The following is a 21,491-nucleotide window of genomic DNA, read 5'->3' on the forward strand; positions in this document are numbered from 1 at the left end:
TTGAAGTGAGATTTCTTGGTGTTCAATCCCACACGGTAGAAAAGGTCCATTGTGCTCTGACCTGCTCTAAAACAAACCATATAAACTGTGCATGTGTGCTCAAAGTCCCCCCTTTTTATAGACAACTGCCGTTTTTGCAGGGGTTGCTATGGCAAAACGGGGCAGAAAATCCTGTCTTGATGTTGAAGCGAAATACTTAGAAATTGTAAGGAGACAGATTTTGAGACTATAAATTAATTAAATGGCAGTAATTGCATTATTGCACTATCTTGCCAGGGAAATAGTTATTCCTGTGAGAGTCTATTACTGTGTTAGGTCTTGGAGCAGAGTATAATTTTTTGAAAGTGCTTTAGGTTTTCCAAATCTGTCTTTCTGCTTTTATTTAATTCTAACTAGCAGTAAACAGCATCTTAGCCCTGCAAAGGTGGTCATCATCCTGCTTGCTTGAGTCATTAAAGCTGTAAGAAGACTGAATAAGCATTTACAGTTTGGGCTTAAATTGTCAGAAGTAAAGAACTATAACCTCACCAATCTGGCTCAAGTAGCTGCTTGACAGCTTGCCTCGCTGGGATTGTGTCTTTGGATTGGGACAGGATATATTAGGCTTCTTCCAGATGAGAGTCCTACAGCTCCTTGCGTGTCTTTTGCTCCTTGACTGCTGGAGGTGCAAAGCGTCAGGCAAGTAGGAGACTTCTGTGGTATGTTTCTTCATTTGAAATGAAATTAGAAACTCCAAGGCTGTTTTATGTTGCTTGCCTTATTTCCCCCTCGCTCTGTGTCTTGACTGCTTAATGGTTCTGACCTTACTGTAATTGTGTCCTTCTTCAAATCTCCGCTGGAAGGATGAAGAGTACGCTTCGGAAACAGAAATGGTAGCCTGGATGCCACCTAGCATATTTTTAGTCCAATTAGGAAAGCTGCTTGGAACTATTTTTTGCTTGTAATGCTGAAAACAGGCAGTTCTGTATCTTTACATCTGTAATAGTTGCTCATTCGAGTATTTCCTTCTAAGTAGGACTATATTATGAACCTTTGATAATGTTTGGAGAGAAATGAAGACTAAAATGCCCACTTCCCACATCTGAAAGAGAAAGTCAATTTTAAAAACAGAAAGATCAAACCACTACATATAAGAGAAATGAAAAATGTTTTTTGTAAATAGGTTACCTTGGACCAGGAAGAGCCTTACTCAGTTGACCCAGTGGTTTAAGTCCTGCCTTTAGCTGTACTCCAGGGATCTTTGGTCTTTGCTCAGTTGATCGATGACTGTAAGAAAATCACCCTTTCCAGTGAGCAACTAAAGTAACAAGTGTACCACTTACTCCAAGTGCTGCAGGGCAGCTCTTACTGCTTTGCAAGAAGATGCCCTCAATAGGAAAAACAAGCAGCCAGCCATGTCCACACTTGCTCCTTCCCTGGCAGTGTTCAAGGCCGGGCTGGATGGGGCTTTGAGCAACCTGGTCTAATGGAAGGTTTCCCTGCCCATGGCAGAGGGTGGAACTAGATGATCTCTAAGGTCCCTTCCAACTCAAACCATCCTGTGATTCAATGAATCAGCCTCTAGTTGTCTGAATGTGGGCACAGATCAATGACTGTGTTGACTATGCCAGTGTTGCTGAGCTTATGAATTGACCATCTGCTGTCTGCTTTTGTGTGCCCATTAAGAATGGGACAGCAAGAGCATGTCAGTAGCCTAGGATTAATACCTACAAAGCTCAGAACTCTTGAGGCTTCTCAGTTTTGCTACTGCTTATTTGTCTTCAAGAAGTCATATTTGGCTGCGCTACTAGTAAAGCAGCTGTTGTGCTGGTGAAGGAAGGTAAATATGTGCTTCTGTCTAAGTTCCAGAGTCCATTTAGTGCATTGAGAGTGTCATTTTGTATGTTCCCTTTGGGTTCCTGAGTAGGCAGTAGATTGTACAATGAATCCAAGGAATAGAATGGAATGTAACAAAGCTTCTGCATTGCGGATTGAATTTGATATGTTTGGGAGAGGGACCAGCAGCTTCCCAGATGGGAATTTAAAAAAAAGAGGAACGTAAAAATGTTTATAACTAGCTCAAGTCATCATCCTCATCTGGAACTGGCCAAGTCTTAATTCAAGATGCTTTTCATGCCACCGTGTTTGCCAGCCACCTCTTAGACTAAAAGGCATTTGTAAGTGATTCAAGAGTTGAACTCTGTGTTAGAAAAAGAAAGGCACTTGTGGAATATCATTAAAAGCCAAGCCAAGTTTTTTTCCCATTTAATATTACTTACTTGAATCCACTGTCTTTCCTAGTATTTTATACAGCATCGTTCCTTTTTGTTACATGTATCATTATCAAGTTGAGAGGTTTTTCACCACATTACTGAATTAAAATGATTTCATGTTCAAGGCTAAAATTAGGGAGTTTTGAAAACCTGGGTTTTCTGACTGTCAGTAGTGTAGAGATTAGATATAGATGACTGAATGCTTTGAAAGGGAGCTTTGTATCCACTCACTGGCTTTTGTTATCTTCGTAAAAATGACAGAGAATCAAATAATTTTAAAAATATAAAAAAGGTTAATTGAAAACTACTTTCCCATACATGTTGCAGTCCTTCCTTATGGGTAAACACATGCATAAAACATTGTAACTACACCCACAACATTCATTCTTATTAGATGAATATGCTTTTTTTATATACTAACTCTGCATGGTAAGTGAATAATTTCTATCTTAAATTCTACATTTTTCCTCTGTGGTTACAACCAAAATTATACAGATTCCCTGTGTGGAATTATATCCCAAGCTACTTTCCCCCAAGGTATTTTTAAACTTTTTGCCTAAATGATGTGCATTATTTTAATTAAAGCACATAACAATTATCTGGAAGCTGTTGGTTATTATGTCAGTCTGAGGTGCCACTTAAGTCCTTTTCTTCTCACAATTAACAAAATAATAATTGTTTCAAAGGCGGGCAGGGATATCAGGACCCCAATCAAATCCTAGCAGGCGTGTCATTATCGTAGCAGGGGAAAGTAAAGGAGCAGGTCCCTCCCTGGGTGAAAGCATCATGAAGAAATGGGCGGTTGTATTTGTTTTGGCAGACTGAAGCCCAGGGTCCCAGCCAAAACCAAGTGAGCTTTGAGTCGACTTGAGCCATTTCTCAAATGTTTTCGTGAACTCTCACTTTTATTTTATTTCTTTGTTTTTATTCCCCATATTGTTTTAATTATACTTCTCAGTGCTGGGAACATCACACTACATCTTCCGTGTTTTGCCATTATTTGTGGCAGGATTTCTCATTAGCTAATAGCCATCATTTTAAAAATCCTTCATTGGTTGGGGTAAAATCTGAGCTCAGATGTGTGATCACATAAGGGAAAATTCCGTGGAGACTTGGAGTGGAATGAAGCCCCCTCCTTAATACTTTTGTCTAACATATGTCACTGTATTAAAAATAATTACTTTGGTTCCTTAGAGGGGAAGAGGAAGGTTTTTTTTTAAACTTGGAATTCTATGTTGGGTAGGCAAATAAACTCGTGAGATTGCTTTCCTTTGAAAAGGATTTTTTAAACGGTACCTGTTACTTGAATGTTGGCCAGTTTAATTTGGATTATTGCTTCTGACAATTAACCTCGTGTTGGGCTGCACTTGTCTCATTAGCAATGTGGCGGGTGATGAACTTGGATTCATGAGGGCTCAGCCCTCACCTGGGAAGCTCACCCCCCAGGTCTGTGCCACTGCTCTGAAAACCAGCAAATCCATGTAAAAGCCGCCCATGGAGGGCTTGGGGATTAAACAAATGTATTGGAAGTCTCATCAAATTCATTTAATAGTTTTGCTGGGAGAGAAGGTTGAGCAGCAGAAGAGGCATGGGCATGAAGTTTCAAAATACATTGTTTCAAGGTGATCTGATTTTAATATTTTTCCTATTTTCAACTTCTGCTTTGAGGCAGAATTTCTCCTTCAAAGTTTATCTGCTTTAAAAGCAAGATTTTAAATAGAAAAGGAATAGAGTGATAGGGAGGAAGGATAGGACTAAATAATGAAATAATACAGTTCTTAGATTCTGTTTGAATGTAATGCTTCATCTGCCAGGAAATGATCACTTGATTTGTTTTTCATTTAAGCAAAAACAGTTACGCAAGTTGTGGTTTTAAGAACTGATTCCCCCTCTTTTTCTCTCCTGGTTTTTATCCACTGAAGCAAAATATCTGTTGCTTCCACAATCTACTGATCTGTGTTACACGGGGACTATTCAGAAATGATGTTGTCTTTTGGTAGCGATTTGATGATGAACAAAAAGATTGAAGATCATTTTCTTCAGTAGAAATAACGACTTTACCAACATTGTGTAGTTGAAAGCTCGTCATCTAAATATCATCAGAGAATAACTACTAATGTTCAAACCCCAAGATGAAATTGAGAGATTTCTGACATTACTAGGAGAAAAAAATGTAAAAAACCTTTTTTCCCCCCAGTTTTCTTCTTTTTATTTTTTTTTTTTTCATTTCTCGGTTATCCCAACATGCTGTGTATCTATGTCTAGATACATATCAACTGTGTAGTGTCCAGAATTGCTACAGGTACATGTATCTTTGTATGCAGGAATGGGGGAGAAGTGTTAGTTTCTTTAAGTGTTTTATTTTTTCCTTTTAATTTAAATTCACTTTGCATTTTATTGTATCAGCTCTCTACAAGTACTTTACTACTTTAGCTGTGAAAATCAGTAAGGGGAGCATGATTTAAACTGGCTGCTCTGTTCTCTTCCATGATGTGGCAATGCATATAATATTTGCAGCCACTTAAAAAGGTATTATGCATGTTATTTAGAAATAGTTATTCCATTAAATATTTAATAATGTATACATGAAAACTGATCCAGAAGAGAGTATATGAAAAAGATTTTTTTTGGCAGCAAAGTGGGTTATTTTAGTAGGAAAATGAAATCTTTTTTTTTCTCCTTGACTGCAGGGAGAGATGGGTCTGTGCAGCCAGCCCGTTAAATGTGTAGCCCATACGTGCGCAGTGAAGAAAGCTAACGCTGAGCTGTAAATGTGACTGGCAGAGATCGCCGTGCCTGCCCGTCCTGTTCCTTTCTCATCTACAAGGGTTGCTTCGCCCTGGCCTGGGAGCTTGTGCCTTTGTGTTTCCTGGGCTTCCCTGCCCTGTATGGGCTGAGTGAGTGTGCCAGGTACCCTTGGACACGGCTCCTGTGGAGCAAGCATCCCTTGTGCATCGCAGTAGACCAGACCCATGGCAGCCTCTAGTGATCTCCTTCTCTTGTTTATAAATTTGGGTTAAATGAATGGTAAGAACATAGGAAGAAAAGTCATGACTTTTTAAAAAGTGTAAGTTGTTGCCTTGGGGTTATGGTTTGTAGTCTGGAGATGTATTCCTGTAGAACTGGGAGGTGGCTGGCCATCATTCAGAGAGGGGAGCAGCATGGCATGGGCAGGATGAGGAAGGTGACAGTGATGTGGCCCTTGGTGGGCGTGTGAACAGGTACTGACTAGCAGAGCTGCTTGCTATGGGGGATTCTCATCCAGGGGTGAAAGCAGCTTATGGACTGTGATGAATTTGAGCTCTTATTTTAGCAGGAAAGAAAACATTAATTTATTTTCAGGCTAAAAATTAAAACTATTTCCTTTGTACAGAAGGAGGCCTAGAGGACTGGCAACAAGTCTTAGGACCATTTTCTGTTGGGGTAATTGTTTTGGAGGGTTCTGATATCTCACTGAAGCTGAGGAAGAATGTGCGTCACTCTTGCCCATCAGCCTGTCAAGTCTACCCATCTCTTGTGAGATACGGCACTGCCAATTCCTTTTCCCCAACTGGTAGTAAAAACCTCAGCCGTGATAATAGCATAATTTTGCAGTTCTACCAAGATTGCTTTAGAGTTTTGGTTGTGACATTCAGTATTTTCCTTCAGTATAAAAATTACTCAAAGGATGCTTTGGGTATGACATTCCTTTTATTTAAATAAGGCACATGCAGGCATGCAACACAGCTAATGCAATATGAAGTCTTTTGTACACCACATACCTGGATAAAAGCTGGCTTAAGTCCTTAATGTCTTGAAACTGGCACGTGCATTTCATTCCTTTTTGTAAAGAGCTTACATTAGCACAACCTAAAGACAGAGAATTTTCATTACGAACTGTTATATTGCTTTCTATAAATTAACAGTATTCTTAAGACCTTTCCAGATGAGGGGTCGCCAGATCTTCAGTTCTCTTCTTTGGCCATGCAATGGAAAGTATTTCACCTCAGAGTAACAAGAGGGTAACACCTCAGAGGTTACATCTACATCATCACAGTTGTGACTGGTCACACTGGCTGGGACTCTTATTGCATGAGCTCTTACAGTGAGTTATTCTGTGATAAACTGTAAACCAGAGCTATCATCAGGGGAACAGGAAAGCTGTTTTAATGCTGACAGGCTCCTCTGGATTTTCATCCACCGTAAGCTCAAATGTGAAATGGAGAAAGGAGGCAGTGTTTTTTTCCAGGTGGACATGCATTACGATGGATGCTTGGTCCTCACTTAGAGTGCTGCCCATCAAAAAGATGGGCAGAAAAGCTGAACTGCCTCTACTCAGAGAACTACAGACCTGAAGAGGTGCTGGAGTATCCTGTTGTGGTGGGTGTGTTATATCACCTCTTTACTCCACATACTCTTTTTTCTTTTTTTTTTTTTTTTACTGATTAGAAAAAGAAGATATTTCAAATGGTTTTGAAGTTTGAATTATTTCAGTATTTTAACCATCTCAGACTTCTGGCATAATTCTTTAGTAATAGAGTTTCTACTCAGAAGGTCTTTTTCTTTGCAATTTATACCTGTCTTAAGACCTGCAGTATGAAACAACCAATAATACTCCATGTCTCCAAATGAACAACAGACTTTGGGGGAGTAAAATAGGCTTTCATTAAGATGCAGATACCCAGAGTGCAACCCACATCCCACCACCTGAGTGAGTGCCAAGAGCAGGGAATAGTTACGGGCTTTGGGAAATGACTGTGTCGGCAGAAACCAGATTGAGGCTTTTCCTCCAGGGTGACCTTTGAAATCAATCAGGTTGTGAAAACTATAAACCTCCCAAAGCTGCCTCTTTGTGTTGCTTTTCCTGTGCTGGTGGTGCTCCCTTGGTGCTGAGGTTTACTCTGGTTCCCTGTGTGAGTAGGGAGAGGAGAATGCGTCTGGATTACTGTAGGGTCATTCTGCCTATTCTTTTGGGAATGCATGTGCATGCAGTGTCTTCATCTTCCTACATAAGACTTCGGGAAGTACTGTTATTTATATCTTATTACCTCCTTCACTATGATGTTATTAGTTGAAATCCCTAGTCAATTACTGTGTATTTGTGGTACAGAGGAGAATACTGGCAGCAGTACAGGTTGTACCTTATGCTGAAATAGCATCTTTGGTAGATTCCAGAGATTTTCCAGTATTGGCACCATGTTCTGAATAAGGCGCCATCTCAGTGTATCTTTATTTAATGATATTCCCCAGAGCTGCAAATGGGTCTCTGGATTCCTTTTCTGCTCATACATATGTAGAAGTTGTGCATATGTGGGTCCAAGACACCTGGGGCTTTGGGAGATTATTAGAAGTGACAGTCTTTTCTCCCTTTATCACCATTTTAGCTCTTTGCATTGGAACCTGAGATAGAATTTAGGAAAGAAGAAGATCGAAATGGTGAGAGCACTGAGCTCTGCAGGAATAGGATGCTGGTACAGGGGACTGTACCCAGGGCAGTGATCATACCTCTGTGCTCAGCATTTGTGAGGCAACACCTTGAGTAGTGTGTTCGGTTCTGGACCCCTCACTACAAGAGAGATACTGAGGTGCTGGAGTGGGTCCAGAAAAGAACTGGAGCTGGAGAAGGGTTTGGAGAATAAGTCTGAGGCAGAATGGCTAAGGGAACTAGAGTTGTTCAGTCTGGAGAAGAGAAAGCTCTGGGGGGACCTTATTGCTCTCTACAGCTACCTGAAAAGAAGATGAAGAGAGGTAGGGGTCAGTCTCTTCTCCCAAGTAACAAGTAATAGGACAGGAGGTAATGGTCTCAAGCTGTAGCAGGGGAGGTTTAGACTGGATATTAGGAAAGATTTCTTCACAGAGAGGATGGTCAGGTATTGGAACAGGCTGCCCAGGGAAGTATTCACAAACCGTGTAGATGAGGCCCTCAGTGATATGGTTTACTGATGGCATTGGCAGTCCTAGAGTAATAGTTGGACTGATGATCTTAAAAGGTCTTTTCCAACCTACTTGATTCTGTGTTTCTGTGGTTTAGTACAGAAGTGTTGGTATTAAGCAGCAGTTTCTTTTGCCAGAAGGCACATCACTAGGGCTGTTGTGGTAACCTACCTCTTAAGGTAGTGCCACGGGAAAAAAAACAGTGAGGCCTGGGAGTGCTGGTGTGCTGCCTTCCGGCTTTGTAGGTTGAGAAGCACTGTGAGCTACTTACTGGAGGATGGATCTCAGGAGATACTAGAGCTTTGCACCATCTCATGAGGGTATTTGCAATGCTACCAGTGCTTGAGACTATTGAGTCATGCAGTGTCTGATGGTGTCCCTTAAAATCCTTCAATGGTTTTGGCTGGGATAGAGTTAATTCTCTTCATAGCAACTCCACAATTTCTACATGCTGTGATTACACGAGAATCCTACGAGCAGTGTAAAGAAGCAGTAAACTTCTGGGAACACTTCAAAGCATGGTGGTGTGTGCTGCAGACCTCCTCAAAAAGTGAATAAATCTTTCCAGTTTTTGCCATGTGCACAGAAGTTTATCATTCAAATTAAAATATAGTTCTTTCTATCTTTCAGTCTTTTATTCACAAACTGACTAACGTGAAGATGAAAACGCTAACAGGATCAAAAAAAGGATCTGGCTTTGTAAGAAAATAGGCTCAGTTCTAGGAAGGTGTGGGCTAAGAAAACAAATCTGGGTTCATCTCAGCATAATGTGGGCTCATCCACAGTACAAGGGAAAATTGTTTTTTCTGAGTCTGGTAACAGTTCCTGCTTGCTCTGAGTCATCTCCTCTAGTGGTGAACGAGTCTTTTTTTTTCTCTTTGTTTTCTGTTGATAGGAAATGTACCACAGTGCAGTAACCAGCAAAGCTTTATTTAGACTTGTCAGAAAGGCAGAGTTGTTTTGCTCATCCTGGGTAGAAGAGAGGGAGATGAGGAACCTGAGAATCAGGTTACTGAAACGAGTGTCAGCCAAGGGAAAAATTGTATTGAACTTAATTGAATGTGCTTGATTTTACAGCACTGCCCAAGTTAGGGACCGAGATTATTAAAATGTATTTTGAAAAGAAATATTGCAACCTTAAAGATACTATGTCTCTCTTTAGTAGATAGATTTGTAAGGAAAGGGTAAGGTTTGATCTGTTGCCTTTTACCTGTTTGTGAGCTGTAAGGGAGATCTGAACCTAAAGCTTAACAAACCCCCAGTCTTCAGTCTATTGCAGATTCTTAAATAGATAAATTCTTAAATGTGCATGTACGTTTACATATGGATAATTCTGTTTCCTTATAATTTTTAAATTTAAAAATGCTAGAACGCAAGTCTTGCCTCTTTTGCTGGCTGCTTCATGGCGGATCTAGTTCTTAACTGAATGTAATTAAAGGTACTAGGATTGAGCCTATGGAAATTGTGTGGTCTTGAATGGATCTGCTTGCAATAACGCAGCTACAGAGAGCAAAGGGCTTCTGAGTCAAGTTTCAGAGGTAATAGCAACCCTATCTTCACATTTATGTTGAATTAGTGTCAGCAGTTGTTGTTTGGGTGGACCACTCCCCAAAGAAGTGCTTTAACCCCTCACTTTCCTCAGCAATGCATGCTTTTCTGTTCTGCTAGTTAGCCATTGGCCTGCTAGTTCTTCCCATGTTAGTGCTTTTTTCCATGGAAGTCAAGAACTGAATGGTGGGAGGAAAGAAAAGGCAGAAAGCAAACCAAAAGTAGTAATTTAGTAGTGACAAAACGTTCTGCTAGTCTTTGTACACAGTGTAAGGAAAACCCCAGAAGACACACATTTTAAACTAAAGAGATTAAGCTGTTGAAGTGAATAGGCCAGAATATGAAACTGCATTCAGTTTAGGGGTTGGTTTTTCAGCACAGTGTGTCCTTATTTCCCTTTGGACTTGAGACCCATGAGTTTTCAAATCTACTTACAGTTAACTCAGAGATAGTTGGCTACTGTATGTCTGCAGACTGAGCCAGACTTTCTGTGCTCCATGTAGTGTGTTACTGTGAGTAGGCAGGATATTCAGGTTCATACAAGGCCAAACAATGTCTGTAGGCTTAATTCTAAGCCTATTAGCCTCTACAATGCCATATTAGCAATGCTCTTTTACAGCCTTTACAGCCTGTGTATTATGTATTCAGTTGCAATGCCATGTTACTATGCTTTTTTACCTGTTCAGTGGACTCTTTCTCTGTGAAGCTTACAGGCAATCATTGAAGCTGGGTGAATTAAAGGAGCTTGGGGAACTGGCATCTTTTTAAAAACAGATACAGGTTTTTCCCCAAAGAAGGAAAACATCTACCTCTCCTTCTCTTCTCCATTCAAAAGCATCACAATATAAATCCAAGAAAGGCTTCTGGAGGGTGGGGACCAAAGGCTGTCTGCCCAGATGCCATGCTCTCCTTGCTGGAGGTGTTGTGAGGCAGGCTGTATCAGTGGCGTTGGACTAGCTGGAAGCTAGTGAAGAAGGTTGGAAAGCAAATGTTTGTGTAAAGTTCTGTTTGCTCATGTTAAGCCCCTTGTAAGTCATGAAGTGGCAATACAGTCACCGGGTCCAGAATTTGGGGCAAGATGATCTAGGCCTTGTTTGTTGTGGTTAAAGAAACCTGTGCAGTGGAGAAAAGCACCCCATGTTGAGTACTCTTGCATTCACATTCCTTAGCTACTGAAGCAGTTACACTAAAGCCCCAATATTCTTCCTGTAAGGCTGAGGTCCCCACTAGCAGTATCTGTCTGTGTTGGCTGTCTGGGAGGCACTAAATTATAGACAGGAGCTGTGGTCCCAGTGCCAGGCTGGGGGATGGCAGACAAGCAGCCAGTGTTTTTCCAGAGACCCTGGGACTCACAGAGGCAGCTGCTGTCCAAAGCAAAAGGAACAGTGGTGGTTTAAGGTGGCAAAGCAAACCTCCAGGCATGGGAGCTGCTAAGGAAGCTCTGATCAAGGAATAGGCTGAGTTGTGACACAAAGACATTTGGGAGCCACTGCTCCCAGGGAGGAAGCTTTGCTCACGTGCAGCTGAGTGAGCTAAAGTGTTCCCAGGACTGGGCTGTGAAGGATCTTACCATAAAAGTAAGAGTTGTCCAAAAGGCAGTAATTTCATACAAAAATGGGGAAAGTGCCATGCTTTTGGCTTTATGTGAGGATGGTGTTAAGGAAGGAGCAGGTGCTTCAACCCTGTGGGCATTTGGGCTGCTTGTTAATAATACTGCTTAGAAAAGTAGCCTTGGTGTGATGGTGCCTCTCAGGAGAGGACAGCCTGGTGGAGGGTAAAGCTGGGCTCCAGTCTGACAGAATTATGAAGGACAACTGCTAAGATCTACTTAATATCCTGGATACAGTAGCCTTAATGTCACGAGTTTTCATGACCGAAAAGACTTGTTTCATGCTATGGAAGTGATGTTTAGATCTCTTCATTCATATATTCTTGCTATCTGAGGTAAGTGCAGACTTATCCCAAAAATGGCAAAAGAAAGATATTTTGCAGGTCTAAATGTGGTTTTCCTCAATGGAGGTAACAGTTTTAAAAGTAATACAGAAAATGTAAAAAATACTTGGTTTTGTAACATTTTGTCCCTCCTTTGCTTCGTCACCCTCCTGTTTATTTGTGGTATTCATGTTCTATCATGTAACAGTTTTAAAAATAATCCCCTCAAGTCAATAACATCAACCTATTTTTTCTTCGTTTTTCTTTGTTTCCTGACCCATTATTGGCTGTTTTTTCAAACAGAATAGAGGTTGGAAAATTAAATAAAGACTTTCAAAATAACAAGCTCCAGAAAATTTTATTTAATTTGTGGGTTCATTCTGTTCTCTCTCTCTCTCTCTTCCATCCCCCCCCCCTTTTCTTTTTTTTTTTTTTTTTTTAGAAGATCTTTATTAATTTAGTCTAGTAACTTAGTGCCCATATTAAATTAATCTAATAAAAGTCAGGGTCCTCACATAACGTTTCCCAAATGTGAAGCAGCATCTATTACATGAGGCACAATCTTTTTACAGTAAAATGTAAACCCGATATGCAGAATTGCAAGGCATCAGACTGTTTGGTGTGTCATTTAAGTCAAATACTTCAGTACAGTCATGCTGGAGGAAAGGAATGGGCAACACTAGCATTCAAAAAATTAAAAACTCAAACCAAGCTTCATATATCAAAGCGATTTTCATCTGTGAAAGTACTCTGAAGTTCAGCAGTTAAACCTTGTAACACTAACAGTCTTTCTATTGATACTTGCATCCATGTTTCTATAAACATTTTAATATATACTCAGATAAATATCATTTGTATAGACTATGCATTTACATGGTAATATAAGTCTGTATTAATACAGATGTGAAAGCTAGAAAACCTAGATCTGTTTAAATTGACCAGCTCATAGATGTGTTGTGGCACCACAAAACTGCATTCTGTAAACCACCATTAGTACAGATCGTTTGTGACAGCATTTTAAACCAGCAGCAAAGGCCTCCAGCAACAGCCGTAGGAGGAGGTTTGCATTGCAGAGCTTCAGGTAGCTTTCCCTGGGTGAAGGTCATGCTGTTGTGCGGAGCCTCGAAGCTGCACAGGTCTCATGCACTGGGGTACAGCATTCGTCATTCCGGGAGCGTGGGTGTTCCCGCTGATTTGTGGATGTGTATATCACAGTGTAATCACATAGTTTATTCCTGTTCTCTCACTGAATTATTTATTATGGCCTGAAGTGAGGAAGGAGGGAGATTCTTTTGTATTGGCATAAACATAGGATTATGTTCGTTGTGTGCTTTCAATCACTAAATCACTGATATGTCAATTGGCGTAATGCGATCTACCTCACAGGGATGTTATGAAGCTCAATTAATTAATGCTTTTAAAGTGCTTTGGGATCCTCTGATGAAAGGTGCTTTAGAAGTTCAGGGTAGGATAGGTCACAGAAATTCAACAGTATAATATGGGCAACCTTATAGTGATGGGCAAAGGCAGGGTAATGTTTTTAGGTTTCCCTAAGAGCTAGAAAATGCAGCTCAATAATATAATAAAAAAAATAATATAATCGGGGTTTGTTTTTTTTAAATTCTTCCTGTTGCCTTTTTCTCATTTCTGCTTGAAAAGTCATTGCTATTGCTACAAATGATGCCTTTATGTTGTTATGGTTTGATGATACACTATAGCCAGGGTACAGGTTAGAAACACAGGCTGAGTTATTATGTACCACAGGGTAGTGATTTCCTGCAAACTGATTTATGGATGAATAATTCTATGCACTTGTTACATGGAACAGGCAGTTTTTAATTTCTGTAACAAAGCACAGCTGAACAAAGGAAAATTGCATGCTATAGCATAGGGACAAAGTGGAGGATAAACAGATGCAGTCAACGTCACTAGAGCCTACCCATCTCAAAGGGAGAGCTGTCAGTAGTGGTTGGTGGATAAATGGGTTAATAGCTGCAGAAGTGGGGGTTTTATTGAGTGTTTCACTGAGTTTTTCATTTGGAGATGTAAAAGGAATCAAAAGTGTTTGGGTGCTAATGCTGATTTCCCTTTAGTTTCTGTTGTGTTTTTAAGAGCTGCTGTTAAAGAGTAAGATGTTTAAACGAATAGAACTCAGAGCATGGCGACAAATATTGGTTGTGTTAGTCACTCAGCCTTATGTTTGCAGTTGGTCACCCAGGCTGTGATCCTATGCAGGAAAGCGAGCACTAGGACACCTAGGACAGCTCTGAAACACCACAGCCACGTGAGGCATGGGTCTGGTGCAGTGTTAACTGCAGATTCAGATGTGCTCAACATATTTTCAAGGTGTAAATATAGCCCAAAAGATCTTAGCTGGATTGGTCACTGCTTATGCCCTTAGCCCGTCTGAAGCTCACATAAACATGGTGGTGTTTGCTGTGTCTGACTGTACAGGCACATGTTCTTGGCTGAACTGGATGTAACTTCTACTGCCACAGCCTGCAACGTGTTAGTAAGCATGGAGCTGTAGTGTAAGAAACAAGCTTTGCACTTCTCCAGTTTCCAGCCTGAGTGTGTCCATCAATCCACAAGGAGAACAATTGTCTGCTTTAACACTTCACCCTGTGTGAGTCTCAGCATACATTTGCTTATGCTGTAGAAAATGAGAGATTTTGGTGTTGCGCTTCAGGGATTCAATTGGTTTGTCTGCTTAGTGTTGTCAAGTGCTTTTCTTAACAAAGTTTGGTAAGGAATCAGTGCTCTCTGCTATCCTTCTTTTTCCCTTTATCCAAAGAACACAAAATTCCTTCTCTAGCCCTCTCTGTACATATTTGGGCAAGTATTACTTGTGATTCATTTTGTAGCTGTCTCCAGAAAATGTTGAGGTGGGGGTGGTGATGCTGATACGAAGTTCGAAAGTGTTCTTCACTTGATTCCTTTATTTTAACCCTCACAGAGTAGGATTTTGAATAAGTTGAGTTGATCCTGCATAACATACATACAACTATCCATTCAAGATGTAACTCAGGTATGCTTATAATTTGTGAAAGGTGAAATCAGGAGTCTAGCCATGGTGGGAGATGGGAATACTTGGTGAAGGGAACCAGTGACAGCGTGAGGCATGTTCTGGTACTGTTTGATTTGTTTAACTGCAAAAAGCAATTTGGAAAACGGCAGGCAGTGTCATAGCTAGACTGTGAGATATATACTCTAAACCCCAGATGTGGCATTCTTAGAATGAGGGTACTGTGTGATTATCTGTCCATTTGCAAAGACAAAAGAGGCTCCTAGGCCATACAGGTAAATGTTTGCTAGGTATTGAGATCAGCCATGAGGTAGCTGGTCAGGCCTTACGTTCAGTGTATTGTTCTACTTTGATATGCATAGTTATCACATTCTTCTCCGAAGGAGCTGCATTTTCAATGAAACTAAATTGAAAGCACTCTGGGAGGGTGGCACTCTGTTGGCCTGTGTGGAACAACGGCAGTGAATTGCAGTGGTTGTTACATACGAACCTGGCGCTTGAGCTCACTGAAGTTTGAAGAATGTTCTGGCATTCTTGTGGGTAAAAGTTGTTATACATATTTTTAACTGGATTATTCTTTCCTTTTTCCCCGTCTGCATTCTTGTGAAGCACTTAGCTTCATACAAAGCCTGTCTGTAGAAGGACACGCCATTCAAGAACCAGCAGCCAGCATGGATTAGAGAATCTCTTCTAAAATATGAAGGGCTTGGGGGTGAAATCTTTTGAGACAACTATTTGATCTGTTTATTGTCTTTAATTATCTAAGTGACCTGGGCTGCGTTCAGCCATTTCTAGATGAGTTCTTGAGAGCTGTTCTAGTTCAGCCATTTCTCCAGTCTTTGCAAGCTTTGAAATCTGTTGAACTTTCCCTTCAAAGAACTCATACAAGAAAAGAGTCCAAAAGGGTCATTGATAGAGAAAGGAGAACCAGACTTACTAACACAGGAGTTTTGTGAACTCATAGAAGATGTGCTTTCAGATTTCCTGAGCAATCTGGTCTGCTGCACATTATCCACACACAATTTTGAGCAAGTCTGGAGCTGACAGAGCAGTGATACTCCTGGAGCAATAGTGGATTCGTTAATAACACTGTTAGTGACATCTGTGACCATTGCTCATTCCTATCCAGACTTCCGTGTCTCAGTTGTGAGACACAAAAGGTCAGTCAGACTAGTTAAAATGATTTTCTTAAAGGCCTGAGCTGTACCACTAGGAGTCAATGAGAGGAGCAATAAAAATCAATGATGTGGAATTGACCCCTTGCTACCAGGCTGTTCTCATGTATAACACTAGAAACACCCAGTCCTCAATGAGAAGGGACCTTTTTACAGGGAAAATTTTGGTCTACTCAGATTTTACTGTGGAGTCGTAGAATCACAGAATGGTTTGGGTTGGAAGGGACCTTAAAGCTCATCCAGTTCCAACCCCCTGCCATGGGCAGGGACACCTTCCACTAGAGCAGGTTGCTCCAAGCTCTGTCCAGTCTGATGCTGAACACTGCCAGGGATGGGGCAGCCACAGCTTCTGTGGGCACCCTGTGCCAGTCTCACCACCCTCACAGGAAAGAACTTCCTGATGTCTAATCTAAATCTCTCCTCTGTCAGCTTAAAACCGTTGCCCCTTGTCCTGTCACTACATGCTCTTGTAAAAAGTCCCTCTCCAGATTTCTTGTAGACCCCTTTTAGCTATTAGAAGGCTGCTATAAGGTCTCCCCTGAGTCACTCAGAGATGTCTTCTAATGTGCAGAGAATACGCTTGCTCAACAAGCTGGCATCATCTTCCCAAATGCAACCCAAGAGTTGCTTTAAGTACAGTGCCATGAAATAAACCACCTGTGAAGTCTGCTGAGAAGCTGGATGGAAACCATGGCTTCTGGCTATCATTTGGACCAGCTTAATGTGCTCTGGAAAAAAACTTCACACGTCATATCACACCGGCTGAAAAAACAGCATACATCAGCAGTGCTGCAACGCAGAGTAAAGGACTCGCAGCAGGTGCTAACGTGCAGAGGCACGGAGCATTATGGTAACACCTGTGTTTGTCTAAATCCAGCCAAGACAATTTCCTCTCCAGTTGTAGGGGGGGATTAAAAAAAAGAAGTAAAACCCACCTTACTTCCAGTAGTAGCAGACGTTTCCTGTAGAGCAATTCGGGTAGGATTTCCCTTGGTGCACCCTGGCTGCACTGTGGTGTTCCTCTATAAACCCTTCTTAGTTTGGGGACACCTTTGGTAACTTCGTTGACCCCCCGACCATCTCTGTCTCCTGCCAGCATTGCCAGGCCCAAGCAGTTGCAGATGGTGTGCTCTCCGAGTGCTTTCCTTAATTGAATGAAAAATAAAGCCTCTTGTAAAATATTACCAATTTAGATGTGACTTATGGGGCACATATGATGCTTATTTTTTCAATTACATGAGAACTTGGCGTGGTTAAACATAGGAAGCCAAGTGTTCTGTGAAGCTGGTATAGATTTCTGGATTTTTAGGTGATTTTTGCTTTAAATTATTATATAGCAGAAGGGGGTGAAGGAAGTCAGCAGCTAAACTGTGTTTTCCCAGCATGTATTACACTCAGTGGACCCTTGATGCTCATTTCATGACTAATATATGCTGTACTATATGCATTTCTTGTTGTCACCAGAGATAACATTAAGTAAACTATCCCCTTAAGAAAAACAGCTTTTCTTGGCAAGTGGAATATGACTCAAGGAGCCAGCACTGGAGACATACGGTGCTGTGAATGAGTGCTGTGTGTTACTTTACTGGATCTGAGTCCAGGCACTATTTATACTGCAGCATATTCAGCACCAGATTGTTAAATCTTAATACTGAAACAGTGCATCATTTAAATGTTTTTGTTCTGTTTATGTCCCATTTTCAAGCATTGGATATCAAGCAGCACTTACTAACTTTTTGTTTCATTTGGACAAGATCTCCCCTTGCCAAATGCCTTCTAATCGCCTCTTGAAATATTAGCCCTTCTGTACCAGCATGTTACAGCAAAACTTCATGCCGCTGGGGATGACCTAGGTCACTTCCATCTTCTTTCAGTATGTGATGATGGAACACCTTGCGAAGCAATATGTCAGTGGTAAATGCAAAGATTGAAGTTCTAGAGAAAAGGAGTTGTACTAGAATTACTTTCTCTTCAACCTATGAAGGAATGGGGGAAAAATATTCCATAGCAGGTTAATTCGTGGGCTCATAAGCATTGTGTTCTGTTACTGTCTCTGTGCAAGAAGCTTTGTTTCAGTGTTTCAGAGGTGGTACTTCTGATCATATTTGGGAGATCAGGTTGAAAAGCTTTTGCAATTTATTTCAGTTTGATTACTTGCAGAACTGGCGAATAGCTGGGAGTAGAAAGTGAGAAGGAGAGGGCTGAAGTTTCTTGACATCACAGCATCTTTCCAGATATGCAAAGAGGTTTCTTGGAGCTTGTGTTATCGCAGAGGAAGTAGTTTTTGTATGTATTAGTGTGTTAGTGTATTTTTGGCCATAGTGTTTACAGATGGTGTTTTTGAAGATCAGAAAGTAAATAAGCAAACCTTAAAAGGCATCAGTTTAAATGGGAGAAAAGAGAAAAGGTTATTGGTGTCTTGTAAAGTGGTGCTGAGAAAAGTTGTGTGAGCAGAACAGTGAGGCACTGGGAACATAGTGGAGGAGGGAATAGAAGGAGTAGTTGGCAAGCAGAAAAAGGCTGAACCGCTTTGCTCTCATGTAAGATGGCACTGTGGCTTTCTTTGTTTGGCATCTTCCTGGAAGTCATTCCTGGTATTAGTCATTGTTTTTGGTGTGGGCGGGCCCTCTGCAATTGTCTAAATAGAAATAATACCTCTGCACCAAATGGTTTACCATCCAAGTTTACAGTCTTTGTGACAAGCTCATACAGAAGAGGTGATGATCCCTATTAAAGAATGAACAGAAGTAGAAATAGAACTTAACGCATTCTCTCCTGCCCCCAAAATGCTATTTTGGATCTGTGGTCAGCTTCTTGCAGTTGTTTTTTTTTTCCACAAAGAAAAGCAACTGTCTGCATGGTGCAACTTGTAGCTGGGAATGAACTCTTCCTACTTGGTGGATTTCCAGTGCTATCCATCCACACTGGGAATAGTACCATGATTAGATTGTAACTGTGTGCTGAAAGCCCACACATGGGAATTTTCCTCTTCAAGTCAAAACTAACGCATTTATTTACTGAAGGGTTTTGTAGACTGCAAAATTGGGACTACAGAATATTTAAAGCTTGTTCTAACTTAGAGAACTAGGCTTTAGTGGGATGACGAAAGATGTGAAGGGAGGAAGCCTCCTGTGCTTCCTTGAAGTAATTTAAGAGCCAGAAACATGTCAGCAGCTCTCTGCTAAGCATTTAAAATCTATTCCTACTCTTCTCCATTGTTTGCTTCAGGAGTCAGTACAACACGTCTTTTTGAGCAAGACTGCATTAAACCTCAAGGCAGATCATGAATTTCATGAGCAAACAAGCGTATCAAAGCGTTTAGTAAATGGCTGGTAAAATATAAAGTATACTTTTTTTGTTTTCTTCTTAGGAATAATCAAGCTTGGGAGGTGGAATCCCCTCCCTCTCAGTTATGTGACTGATGCACCAGATGCGACAGTAGCCGACATGCTACAAGATGTCTATCATGTTGTGACATTGAAAATCCAATTACAAAGGTGGGTGTTTCTGAACATCTGTCCTTCTCTATTCTCTGAGCTGCTCTGTCGATTACAGCATTACTACAGAGATTAGCACATCCTGTCTTCATTAATTTCTGGTCTTTTGATGAAATGAAAAGAAAAATTAAGAGAAGGGTGGGTCACCTGGCAGCTTTTTGCTGCATGTTCCAACTGATTTGTATGTTTTTTGAAGTAGCAATGTGGTAGTAGGGAGGGGAGGGCCAGAAACTCAATTAAGTAAAGATACGGGGCCTTTAAAGGCAGCCCTTTCCACAATTCCTAATTTAATGGGTTATTGAGGCCTTATTGCGTCAAAACAACAAACTCCTTGCCTTTTTTTTAGGACCGCATAGTGAGAATCCAGGTCTTCATCATGGGGAGGAGGGGAGCTTTTTGACTTTTCTTCTTTCTCAAGTGGCCTTCCCAGTGGAAAGGCAAGAAGATGAGGAAGGGATGTGTTACTACATATTTTCCTTCCTGCTAGTTCTGATTAGCAAAGCAAATGCTCCTGATGTCCCCACCCACCCCGCCTCTTTTTCTCCCCCTTTCTGTCTATTGACCTTCAAAAGAGTCCTCAAATAGTTACTGATGTCTGCATAAGGAGTTGCGGCAGGCCCCTGGCAGTGCATGGCATACTCTAAACCTGCTGGTAAGCCTGCATTGCACAGTCTGCTATAGCTCTATGGCCAGGAAAGAGGCAAAAATAACAGGCAGACTGGAATAATTTGCTCACAGTTCTTTGAAGCTCAACTTGAAAGGAGAGGGCTCCAGTGGGATGTGTGTGTGTGTCCTTTGGTGGCAGGTATATATCCTCCAACTGTTCAGTTCAATTTGTAATTTGGAAGTAGCTAGTGCCTCACTAACAGCAACATTTCATTCCTGTTACATCTCTGATGGAGCTTGGGGTTTCCAATTCCCTCTAATAGGCCTTTCATTGGCTTTATATACTGTTATCATTTCTCAGCTAGGCTTCATCTCTGCAGCATAGTTGTAAAAGAGCATCTAGAGCCTGCAGCTGCTATGAAACTGGAGTGAGGTAACTCATCTCCTCAGAAGTACCAGGAGTCCATCTAGGTTATGGTCACATATATATCACTGGAGGGTATCAGCGTAAGATCAAGGTCTCATTCTTTATCTTCAAAGTGCTTGAATGCCTAGGTGAAATGTAAATAAAAGGCAGCCCTTGTCTTTGAGATAAAGATGGTCATTGACTACTTAAACTCCTCAAGTGTAACTGACCTTTCAACTCCAAGGGCCAGACTGTATAGGCAGAGCAACCTCAGAGGTTTATTGGAGAGCATGTATTAAGTCTCTCAGGCATGAATGGCAATGCCAAGCTTCTCCCAACTTTCTGATGTGCTTCTCAGGTCTGTCCCCATGTATGTAGGCACAAACTGTAAGCTTGTTAAATTAGAAGTGGCACAAGTCACAGAAAGTCAAAAGCTTCACTAGATAATGCAGTTGTTGTAGAATGAAAGTGAGAACGAACTGCACGTGACAGATCTTGGGCATATGGCTTAATGGGTTTCTGAAAGGCTCCTGGATACTTGAACAATGAGGGCAGCAATAAGAACCTGTATAACATGAAGTTCATTGTTCAAAGCCCCACCTCCACACAATGAGGACCCTTACTCTTTAGGGATTTTGTTAGTGACAGGGTGGTAGATACGTTTATTTTTCTATCCCAGCAGGAGTATCTTTCTCTGCCTGAAGTTTCTTTGCTCTCTGTCAGGCCCCAGAGGGAATGGTTATACACACATATAATACGGTAGTAGGGTTAGCTGATATTCCTGCCATGTACTGTCATTCTTTTAGTTGAAATACACATCTTCTGGGAGTCAGGCTTGGTGAGGAGGGGAAAAAGCGAAGACAGACCTTGATTGATTGGCTGGCTAAGCAGGCATCTACTAGGTTATGCTCACTGCTTAAAGGTCTGCAGTGCTTGTATGCAAAGAGTAAGCATCTGTGAAGGTAATGTTTCTGTCTACTTCTTGCTTTCTGTTTTAACAGTTGTTCAAAGTTGGAAGACTTGCCAGCAGAGCAGTGGAACCATGCCACAGTTCGCAATGCCTTAAAGGAACTGCTCAAAGAGATGAATCAGAGCACATTAGCCAAAGAATGCCCTCTCTCACAGGTCAGTGTTTTT

The 21,491-nt window shown here is 41.2% G+C and overlaps 1 protein-coding gene across 5 annotated transcripts in view; it reads left to right on the top strand.

Moving 5' to 3' along the window:
• SATB2 (SATB homeobox 2) overlaps window positions 1-21,491 on the top strand; it is a 140,147-nt gene that overhangs the window by 47,325 nt on the left and 71,331 nt on the right. For all 5 annotated transcript variants that reach the window (XM_061456601.1, XM_061456607.1, XM_061456593.1 and 2 more), the window contains 2 exons: window positions 19,216-19,342; window positions 21,356-21,479. In XM_061456601.1, the coding sequence (XP_061312585.1) occupies window positions 19,216-19,342; window positions 21,356-21,479 (251 nt within the window). The remainder of the gene's footprint in view (window positions 1-19,215; window positions 19,343-21,355; window positions 21,480-21,491) is intronic.

Source organism: Pezoporus flaviventris, unplaced genomic scaffold (assembly GCF_033815535.1).
Source record: "Pezoporus flaviventris isolate CSIRO_AGI_PZ_B2104156 unplaced genomic scaffold, CSIRO_AGI_Pfla_v1 ptg000001l, whole genome shotgun sequence".
Lineage (NCBI taxonomy): Eukaryota > Metazoa > Chordata > Aves > Psittaciformes > Psittacidae > Pezoporus > Pezoporus flaviventris.